Consider the following 12006-nt stretch of genomic DNA (forward strand, 5'->3'; position numbering starts at 1 on the left):
GCAGAAGGAGGGCCAATACATAGAAAATCGTCGAGATAATGAATGACGGACCCAACACCTCCCGCACAACCCATTCGACAAATGAACTAAAAACCTCGAAATATTTACAAGAGATCGAGCAACCCATCGGGAGGCATTTATCCACAAAATATTGCCCGTCCCATTTGCACCCCAGCAAATGGAAACACTCCGGATGTACCGGCAACAACCGGAAAGCCGCCTCCACATCAGTCTTGGCCATCAATGCCCCTCGTCCAAAAGAACGCACCCACTCTACAGCCCGGTCAAAGGAAGTATACGACACCGTACTCAAATCTGGGTCAATTCCATCATTGACCGATTGCCCTTTCGGGTAAGACAGATGGTGGATGAGCCGGAATTTACCCGGCTCCTTCTTGGGAACAACCCCCAAAGGGGATAAACGTAAATTAGGCAAAGGACAAGACAGGAAAGGGCCTTCCATCCTCCCCAAAGCCACTTCCTTACTCAATTTATCGGACACAACATTAGGAAAGGACAAGGCGGAGCGTAAATTCCGAACAACAGTAGTAACTGCGCATTCCTTAAAAGGAATCCGAAAACCGTCCCTGAACCCACAAAGTAACAAAGCAGCCGCCTCTTGATCAGGATAGTTAGTCAGCCACGGTACCATCCTCTCTACCAGTACCGGAGTCACCCCCTTTTGCTCCAGCCGCCCCTTTAACCTTCTTTTGCTTCTTAAAGCACTTGGAGAAGGGGTGGGACCCATTGCATCCCGAGCACTCGTGCTTGAATCTGCACAAGGACCCCCATTTACACAACCCCTCATTATATTTCCAGCAATAGCCCTTTTGCATGCCGGCCGATGAGCCAGAACTGGAATTGTCACCGGCCGCTGCTGGAAAGGGCTGGGATTGACTGCGGCCAGGTGTCATAACCCTAAGCCACAAAGAAATATCCTTATGATCCCATCGCAAACCCTTCTGAAAAGCCATCCTTTGTCGAAATTGCTCATCATAGCGGAGCCATGACTGACCCCCATAAACCCGGTAAGCTTCCCCAATACTATCCATGTAACCAAATAGACCGCTACAGTGCTCAGGATTCTTCTGCCCGATTACACTGGCTAAAATGGCAAAAGCCTGAAGCCAATTTGAAAAGGTTCTTGGAATTAAACGATAACGCCTTTTTTCCTCCTCCTCCTTCTTAACCTCTTCACCTTTCTTCACCCTGTCCAAATTAAATTTACCCAAAGGAAGCAAAGAAAAAATCTCGACGTACTCCCCTTTCCAAATCTTTTCCCGGACCTCGTCTTTCAGATGGGCACCCAAGGGCGCCTCAAAGCATACATAAACCTCACCCCTGGCTGCATCCGCCAAACGAACGGCAGCCTGATCACCCTGTTTGTCCCCCACAACAGGACCCGAACCGCTCGATCCAGAAGGAGCAGGCACTGCAGGCGCCACAGGTCCGGTAGGACCTTGCAATGGACTAGCTACCGGAGATCCTACCCCCGCCACCGTCGCCACAGGGGGCACTGACACCACCTGACTGCCCGCAACGCCATAAGACCCCCAAGCCTGCGCCGGGGTTCCAGCACCCTGCAAACCACAACGTACTAATAAATCTCTAAAACCATCAACAAATTGAGACAAAGCAGGTAAAACGGCACTGTGTGGATTCAAATTAGCACCCTGAGCTAACAACTGCTGCCCAGAAGGGATAGCACCCTGCTGCATAGGTAAAACATGTCCAGCTGCGGTATCCACAGCCGCCGAAGACACATGAGGCGCAGAAAAAACACTTAAAGCTCCAGGCAAACCTGCACTAGCAACCACTGAACCCCTAAGATCCTGTGACCCCACTTGACCCCGTGACCCAGCATAACCTAAAAAACTACTGGGGATATTAGCAGCATGGGAAGAAAAATTAGGAAAAGAATGATCAGCAGTATGCTCACCCCTCGCCAGGCCAGCTGCAGGGGAAGATGTAGAGGGCATAGCCTCCCGAGTTGGCAAAGTACCAGGCACCGGCGTGAACAGCTCAGGCGTACCGGGGTCCTCGACTGTGCTGGCAGGAACGAGGTCATCCAGACGTCCATCAACAGCCCTGCTCCCGCGAGAACCGCCCACTCTGCCGCGACGACGCGAATCCTGCCCACCGCTGGAACCACCTTCAGGCACCTGCTGCCTCCGGGCGAGAGCCCCGGAGCGTGAGGAATGAGAAGCATCGTCAGGACGTACCCCATCAGCTGAGCCAGACGACGCAGCCGGATCCTGCCGCACCGGAACATCCGAAACGCCCGCCATCTCGTCTTCGGAAGCGCTGCTAGGAGAACCGCAGGTAGGTGGAATGTCAGGGCTTGACCGTCTCGGTAATCGCGGCTCCCTGGAACGTCCGGTCCTCGCTGATGCCCTGCTCCGTTTAGCGGACGAACGGCCAGCACGCCTGGCCTCAACCGAAGCGGGTCGTGAGCGCCCAGACGCCTCGGGACTAAGGCGCGACGGGGGGCGAGTCACCCGGGTCCTCGTGGAGCGTAGGGCCCTAGCCGGTTCGGGTGACACCGGCACATCAGGTTGTTGAGACTCGGACAACAGCTCAGCCACTCGATCACGCAGCAAACCCGTCCCTTCGGATGTAAGCCTGGAACGAAGCTCCCGCAACAATTCTTCCATGATCACAGCAGAAATATTTACGTGGACCAACAAGAATTTCGCCTACTTAAAAACCTACAAGCTCATCTGTGAGCAGGTTCCCAAATTTATTTAGTTGATGACACCCAGTGCCCTCCCCTTCTTCCTGTTCCTGAACATTCAGAGTGTGGGGGCAAAAGTTCACACAGGGGCCAAGCAGTCACAGAGGATGTATGTATCTAACCAATATTTTAACCCCTTGTTAGGTCATGGGGTGCTCCTCGTTCCTTCCCCGGTCATGGTGCCCCTACACCTATTTCTTGCTCCAGGGCTGGTCTAAAGTATCGGGACACCTGACCAAGAGGGACTTTTATGACATCACATTCTAAACACATAGACAATAATATGTAGTTGTTCCCCCTTTTGCAACAGTTTCCACTCTTCAGGGAAGGGACAACATTTGGGAAAGATTTTTGCCCATTCATTCAGTAGAGTATTTGTGAGGTCAGGCATGGATGTTGGACAAGAAGGCCTGGTTCACAATCTCTGTTCCAGTTTATCCCAGCAGTGTTCAATGGTGTAGAGGTAAGGGCTCTGTGCAGGCCAGACAAGTTCTTCCACACTAAACTCATCCAACCATGTCTTTATGGACCTTGTTTTGTGCACTGGGGCACGGTCATGCTGGAATAGAAAAGGGCCTTCCCCAAACTGTTCCCACAAAGTTGGAAGCATAGCATTTTCCAATATGTTTTGGTATGCTGAAGCATTAAGATTTCCCTTTAATGGAAAGGGCCTACCTCAACCTCTAGAAACAGCCCCATACCATTATCCCGCCTCCACCAAACTTTATAGTTGGCACAACTGCAGGTAACGTTCTCCTGCCATCCTCAAGACCCAGACTCGCCCATCAGACTACCAGAGAAGTATTATTCATCACTCCACAGAACATCGCACTCTGTGACTTTACGTGGTCTTCCGCTTCTTGGCTGAGTTGCTGCTGTTCATAAACACTTCCAATTTCCAATAATACCATTTACAGTGGACCGTGGAATATAAAGCAGGGATGACATTTCATGAACTGATGGCATCCTATGACAGTACCAAGATTGAATTTACTGAGCTCTTCAGAACAAACCATTTTTTTCACAAATGTTTTTAAATAAAGACTGCATGGCTAGGTGCTTGATTTTATACACCTGTGACAATGGGCGCCTAAACATTTGAATTCAATAATTAAGAGGCGTGTCCCAATACTTTTGTCCATATACTGTATGTTTTTATTACGCAGATTAATCCAGATTAATTCATGTAAAATTAAATAATAGATGGGCTAATCTTTGTGAGGGGTATATGTCCCTCCCCTCTACCCCTTCTCCTGTGATGGGGATATGGTGTTAAATAATCTTAAAAGTCCTATGGGGTAAGGGGGCTGAAAATAAATAAAATCTCTTTTGGAGGGCATGAACTGTGCTGTAGGATGGAGGGGGTTTAGTCAAATAAAATATTTTTTAAAACATTTTTATACACCTCACCCTTAAGTCCCTCAGGCAAGAGGATCACAACCATTTAAAGGGCCCATCAGCACTTGCTCCTCAACTTTTGACCAATGGAAAGAGGTGATCAAAGAAAAAAAAAAGCCCATTCCAAAGAAAAAATGCATAATAAATCTTGCCCAGTGGTACTGATTTCTGAAATGGCTGTGTGAGGGCATTCCTGCTTACCCACCCTCCCCTGTGACAGAAGCCTGTATTGACTTGGGTGGGCTCCATTCAAGTCTACAGTGCACACTGAAGTAAGTGGAGATGTAATACAGTCCTCGACCTTGCATGTCCTTGCCTCTAATGCACAAAATTTGAACTGAATTAATTAATTTGTGAGTGTTAACATAAGAGAATGTGCTTGAAACCGAGTCCAGGCAGTTGTGATAACCCATAAACTTGACAGCTTGACTTTTGTAAACAGAATGTGAATAGACCAAAATGACTAAACTTGTTTTGTTCTATGGTGACATGTAGAAATAACGAATCAACATAAAGTTTGAATCCCTTTCCATTTTGCTTTTCTACATGTTCAGTTAACAATCACTGTTCTGGGAAATAGGTTGTTCTCATAAAATAATGCCACTGAGGCTCCCATATAAAATATATAGAACCCCAACACAAATCACCTAAAAGCTGCAAAGGTAATCCATGAAATTCCTATCTAGCACCAACTCAGGTTACCCCCAAAACGAATTTATATTATATATTAAAATGCCATACAGATAAGTTATTTAGGAAATAGCAAGTAACCTTAGCTTTCCAGCTCCAGCTACATGCCATCATGATTAAGTTGCCATGTGACTTTGAATACAGGGATATTTAATAAACACATGCATAAGAATACAATATGTTTATTAACCTTTGGAACTCTGGCTGTGAGTGAACTAAGGTTTCCGTGATAAGAAACTGTAATTTTGAAAAGCTGAACTTTTAAAGGTTAGGTACAGTATTACTTTGACTTAATGACTCTCTCAGAATGACAGTAATAGTTTCAATAAATTATGTTTCCATACATTTAATGTGAATCAGGCCAAACTTATTCCGCAAGATACATTCTATTTTTTCAGATATTATGTTTCAAGAAACCATTTCATTTTTTATATGCAATGGTAATTTTATGGTGCGTTAATAAGTCTCCCTTTATCCCCTGTGAGAAAATATTGCCTCCTATTATGTTATTCAATGCTGCAGATTCATTGCTTCTTCTAAAATAAGTGACTGGTTAAAATGTGTCTTAATGAACTCACTGGCTAATGAATCAAGTTCTTAGCATTGAGCCTAATATGCCGTAAGATTATTATAAAGGCTTTTGAAGTAGTACAAATAAATTATGACTCCTTCTAAACATAGAGTTTTATTTGAAGTATGTGTATAAAATTATCTAAAACTACTACTACTGTTACAAACTTTTTTGTTTTGTTATTGGTGTGAAAATTTATATTTGTATTTTTCTGATAATCGTGCCTTGGAGATTTCTTTCCTTCAGATTTTTTTAATACATTTTTCCACTTTTCTTGCAGTTTTCAGATGTAGACATTAGGCTTCTTTATTAATTATTGATATTTCGTTTTGGTACAAAATTTGAAATCAAAGTTTTTAGAACTTTTGTGTTTTCGTTGTGAGGGAAAGTCATTGTTACAATTAGGAACACAACACTGGAACATTAGTGACATCATCAAGACACCTGTGAGACATATATTTGAAATGCAGGGACTCCAACACATTCAGCGGCGTAGAGAACAACTGGGTTTTATTTCTTGCTTGGACAATTTTTGCCACTTTCCACTGCTATCAGTATTTCATTTATTCATAAATAGAAAAAGAAATGTAATTTAAGCATTCAAAGCAAAAAGTGGATACAACATACAGATAATACCACTGACTGGAACATTAATAAACTGGTACTTCTCTATGAAGCAATGGGAGTTAGCATATTCTGATGCGCAGCAATGAGATATTATGATGCTGAATAGCTATGGGTTAGTCATGAATTACAATAATTTTTCAGAGCCCTTTGGTCATAACTTTTCTTAAAATCATATACATATATTTTCTCTTTTTAACCAGCACATACAGGTAAACAGATGTGTACTGAGCATTTCATTTCAATAGAATGATATTTCCACATAGTATAATTTCCTTGGTCGTGCATGGTGCCAATGCAACATCTTGCAAACCTTTAACAATTACTCCAATTTTATGTATATGTGGGCACATACTGAAATATATATTATATATAAAATATTTTTTTCTTTTAACAAACAAAAATATTGTTAAATTGGCTTTCTGTGTCCCTGCTCTCAAAATCAAGAATAGTTTTTTTGTTTCATTTTACACTATTGCAAGGTTAATTCTCTTAATTGATCATTTTTTTAACATTAAATTCTTGTTATACATTTTATGTCATAAAATCATGCCTTTGTTTCGATTTTTGTCTCCCACAGAGTGAAACATCTGTCTACGGTTGACTACAGGTTATTAACATCTACACCGTAGGTGAAGACTGAATGAATTTTCCTTACAGTAAATTGGTCAATTGTTGATTCTATGTATAAAAAAATAACTTAGCTCTGTATCAAATATCAGGTATTTTTCTTTAAAAACATTGACACAAGTTAATGTGATTAACAGATTGTTCTTTTTTCCCCCTGCTGTAGACAGAACCAAACTAAAAACTATAATCCAATGAATAGGCTTTAATTTTTCAGATGCTTTGTTAAAGACCACTTTTTCAAAACATATAATTTTTTATCACAAGTGTATTGTGACCACATATAATAGATGATGAACTCTGCTGATGCCATTCTGTGCATATGAGAAATTTTTTTTATACATATACGAACATCATTTAATGAATATAAGGAATTAAATGAAAAACATGGATTTAGAAGGACCATTATCTTATAAAATCTGAATAAACTAAATGTAGAGACACTGTTTTATTCAGGATCATATCATCAGATGTTAACGCAGAATCCAGATACACTCTCTCATACAGAGACAAAGATGGTTATTCTGTCGCATTTGATCTTTAAGCCATTGAGTTCTAGTGGGGACAGAATTTATCCCTTCTGGAACTCAAAGACATAAGTTGAGACTCATGTATGATCACACTAAAGTCATTACTGGTGAAATGAAAGCACAATCTATTGTTTGTATTGCTTCAGGATGGGCATGGTGTTTATGTAAAGTAAGAGAGACCAACTAGGTTGGAGTGCGGAACCCAACAAGAAAGAATGATGCTCAGCGTAAACAAATGATATCTATAGATACAAATTCCACTGAAGAACATGTTTTTGACACATGTGTCACTTTATACTTAAAGCCTACACTGTAGGTTTGTTTCTTTCTTATGTGTTTTGTTTGTTTTTGTAGTGGTAGAAAATGTCGAATAATTTTCCATGAGTATGAGCCAACAGTTTGTTACTGAGATCCCCAGAATGCAAATATTTGCAATGCAAACAATTAAAAACAACTCCATGGAATGCCCATTGTGTTCTTTCCCCCAGGTCACAGGGCTATTCAGAGCAGCTGGACAGTGTTTCCAGTTTCACAAAAACAATTTGACACAGTGACAGCTGAACGCAGCTGAATTAACCCGGCAACCCCAATTGCTGGGCTATTTTAGTGGTAGAAAGTATGCCACAGGTAATCAAAGCTCGGCCAGCGGCAACCTACTAAATCATTTTCATATTAAATCTCCTGGGTACGGTGCCTGTAACATCCGCTTCCACGACAGCACCATTGTTTTTGCGTGGGACATACTCCAGGTCTATGCTGGTTTTATGTTTCCCTTTCCCTCGGCTCCAGACAAAAAGGAGTAGGAAACAAAACAATACCACTCCTAGAAAAGTGAAGCAACCCATTGCTGTAGATACCAGTATAGTTTTAAGATCAAGGGAAAATGTCATGTTTGCATTGGTGCCATTAGTGTTGGTTTCATTTAGTTCTGTAATAAACATAGGGGTCATGTTTGTATAGGAACGGTCAGAAACAAATCCTTTCACGGTAAGTGAAGCCGAGAAGGTGTCATTTCCTGCTGCATTGCTAGCAACACACACATAGGTTCCAGTATCTTGAATTTGGGCGTACCTTATTTCCAGGGTACCATTGACCAATACTGTGGTTCTTCCATTTGATTTTGATGAAACCATTTTCTTACGGGGGGTCATCCATGAAATCATGGGTTGAGGATCTCCATCTGCATTACAGTTCATCTGTACCCTCTTGCCCTCATCCACATACAGCTCCTGTGTTTCCCTGTAGCGAATTGTAGGCTTTTTACATGTAAAGTAATTCGATAAAATGGTGGTTTGAAATTCCTTGAATGATTTCTCTTTTACATTATCCGGGGTAGCACATGTTGGCTGCTGGTCCCCAAAGTTTAATACAGGGTGTCTCTGTAACATCCAAATTAGGCGGCAATCACAAATTAGTGGATTGTTGTCAATTGAAAGTATTTCCAGCGCTTTGGTGGATTGAAAAACATTATCTTCTACGCTTTCCAACAGGTTCTGAGACAGATTAACCAAACGTAGGAAGCGGAGGCCTTCAAAAGCATGTGGCTCAATAATATGCAATTGAGCTCCCGCCAAGTGCAGCTCCTGAAGACGCACCAAATCCGCTAAACCACCTGACTCAATGACACTGATGGGATTATATGACAGATTTAAGTGTGTTAGGTAAATCAGGTGTTTTAAAGCATGGTAGGGTATCACTGACAAATTGGTATATGTGATTGATAGAAATGTTAGATTCAGACCATAAAAGCTATTAGTGGGCACCATATCCAGCAAAGGCCAGTGACTGATCTCCAGAGTTCGCAGACGGAATAATCTTTTAAAGGCAATTGGAGGCAACATATTGATGTTGAGATATCTCAGATGTAGACTAAGTAGGTTATGTAGGTGTGACAGAGCCTCTGTTGGTACAGCCGTGAGGTTGCATTTTTCTAAAGTGAGTTGCTCTAGACTAAGCAGTCCGCTAAAGGCCCTATGTGTTATATAAACTAATTCATTATCTCCAACTTCGAGGGATTTTAAATTATGAAGATCCTGAAACACGTAGTCTAGTAAAATAACTATTTTGTTTTCACTTATATCAAGCTTAGTTAAGTTTGTCAAGCCTGAAAATACCCCCAAAGAGACCAATTTTAAGCGATTTCCTTTCAAGCGCAGTGAGCGCAAATTGAAAAGACTACTAAAAGATCCTGGCTCCACACTTGAGATGATGTTGTCGCTAAGGTCTATTTCCTCGAGTAAAGGATACGACAAAAAATCCTCTGGGGTCACAGTTTTTAATTTGTTCTTGCTTAAGTCCAAAATTTTAGTCTCAATAGGAATGCCCTCTGGAATGGAGGTAACACGCCTACGATGGCAACTGACAGATCTGTTTTGTGGTGAGCACTCACAGCGTGCTGGACAACCAAGAGCAGATTCCAAATAGACCAAGACCATGGTCATACACAGAAGTAGTTGCCAACAAGAGGTGGCTGTGTGAAGCATGACTCCTCCCATGAAGTACCACTCTCTGGTCAGGGACCTGCAAAGGTAAAAATAGGTATATTGAAATCTGAAAGAAAATCAAACATCCAAACCTAAAACAGAAAGAAATAAGATTGTTACATTTCCCTACCTATGCCAAACACAGCCAGAAAAAGGAATGAATACGAATTTTCACTGGTGGCTTTCGATTTTTGTACTTTTTGAAGATAAAAAAATGACTCACTCTGTTATCTAGAGGTGAGTAGCATTAATGACATCAACAATGAAACATGCTAACATACTACACCTACTTTACAGTAATTTGCCATCAATGTTTTTATTCATGTTCAGTACAATCAACAGAGAGCAAGGTTTGAGGTCATATCAGACTCTTTAAAGATGAATCACTGTAGCTCAATTGCCCTAAGAATTTTAAAAACTTATTAACAAATGTACAAAACGTTTGTAGAATACAACCATTACCAAACTAGTTAAACAGTTTAACATTAGGTTGTCAAAAATTATGTTAAGACAAATAAACTGCACTTGCAAATTAGCTTGCTCATGATATGGTGTTGGTCCTAATAGGAACAATTAGTTCCATGTAGTTATTGTTTTGCATATTGGAATAATGTTATCTCACATTTCTACCCATACATTCAATAAAAGTAAGGTTGTCAATGAACTGCTAACTTTATTGTTGTTTCAGTAAAGATGGCATACACTGAAGTGGAACTAATGATGAAACACCTGTTTTTAATAATTTCTGCTCAATATAATTTTAAGGGTGATTAAACAATATGCTTCTCAACCTTAGACAATAAGCTTTCACATTAATTGTGTTGCTAAAAAAAAGTTACAGCAAATGGTTAAATCAAATTGTAGATGTTTTATTAGAGGGGTATTTAATGTGTTACACTTAGGGTTAACTAGAGAGTACGCGACCAAGGTGACAGTGCTTGGTAAATTAATTATTTACGGAGTAACTCAATCTAGCTTCCACTAGTCATGTCTACTTGTCTTCCACAGGACTGTTCCTTATTTAAAGAAACATTAACTCACATTACCCTGGACTTAAAGTAGTCTATTCACTAAAGAGAGTGATGTCAAGAGAGTTATAGTTCAGCTCTTTCATTTCTCACTATACATTATAGAAGGTGAACTCCAGTGAGCTTCTGCTGCATGAAGAGCTTGGTTGGCCCCATATAATGCTCAGTTAAATCTAGAAAATGTCTCCAGTCTCCACACACTTCAAACCATGCATTATACAGCACTAGCTCAGCCCTTCTTTGTGGAGAAACCTGAAAGCGTTTTTATTTGTGAAGCACTATGCCAGCCTTTTAAGCCCCATAACTTTGCTTATACTGGTAACCCAAAGTTTCTACCATGTTACTGTGCCAGCCCAATGAAGTGGTCCCACTGGGTCCACCTTTGAAACCAGCTTCAAGGGGAATATAGATTAAAGACATGTGAATGTGCACTTGTGAAGCCTGTACACTTAATGCAATTCCTCAGTGGATATGGCCGTGAGTGCAGAGTCCATGGAAACACGCAGCTTTTAAAATGTCAAGCTAATGGCACTAGGATGCCTTTGCCGATTTTACAAAATATTATCATATTGATAAGAAAAGGACAACAACAATTTCCAGATATTGTTTTTGGTCAACCTTTTAGTAAATGTCTTCACTATTCATTGCATTGTAGACAGACCTAATTTTATCATTATTTTTCTCCAACAATCTTATAATAAACATCATAAAAACTCAACAACAATACACACTAAAATAAAACTGTCTGTCTTTACATAATTCAGACATCGTAGGTTTCGTTTTTCTATGGTTCCTTATTTTGTGCATTCACACCAAAACACAAAACTGGCAATTTTACCAATTCACGAAAACAAAGCAGCTAATAGCATGTTACATTATATTACATGTATTTATAAAGCACCAGCAGATTATGTAGTGCTGTTACAGCAGAGTCAGTAAACAAACTGGTACAAAAGGAGAAAAAGGCTCTGCTCTTGAGAGCTTACAATCTAGTCTAGAACAATCATGTTCCAGCTGAGCACACCCTCAATATAAGCAGCTTTCCCATATACCATCCCATTACAAGATATGCACAAGGATACTTTATTGTTGTTATTCGGACCACTGTATAGAATGGATTTTTATTTCTATTTTGCTCAGTTGCAATAACACCCAACTGTGACTGTCATTTTTTGGACTAAGGAGCATACGTCTTACAGAATAAGCAATCCAATTAAGCGCTGGATTCTACCTCTAGTAATTGACTACCAATTCTCCTATTAAATTCAAAACAAGAAAAATCAGGTAGAAAGAAAATATATATCAATAACAAAATCCAAGC

The 12006-nt window shown here is 40.7% G+C and overlaps 1 protein-coding gene across 1 annotated transcript; it reads right to left on the reverse strand.

Moving 5' to 3' along the window:
• Positions 1 to 7830: 7830 nt before the first annotated feature.
• LOC149285333 (leucine-rich repeat and immunoglobulin-like domain-containing nogo receptor-interacting protein 2) lies at positions 7831 to 9657 on the reverse strand. The gene has a single exon (XM_089495476.1). It carries the CDS (start codon positions 9655 to 9657, stop codon positions 7831 to 7833), a length of 1827 nt encoding a protein of 608 aa, XP_089351602.1.
• Positions 9658 to 12006: the final 2349 nt, after the last annotated feature.

This window comes from Sceloporus occidentalis, unplaced genomic scaffold (genome assembly GCF_023333645.1).
Source record: "Sceloporus occidentalis isolate IW3139 unplaced genomic scaffold, rSceOcc1.0.p SCAF_80, whole genome shotgun sequence".
In the NCBI taxonomy this organism is placed as follows: domain Eukaryota; kingdom Metazoa; phylum Chordata; class Lepidosauria; order Squamata; family Phrynosomatidae; genus Sceloporus; species Sceloporus occidentalis.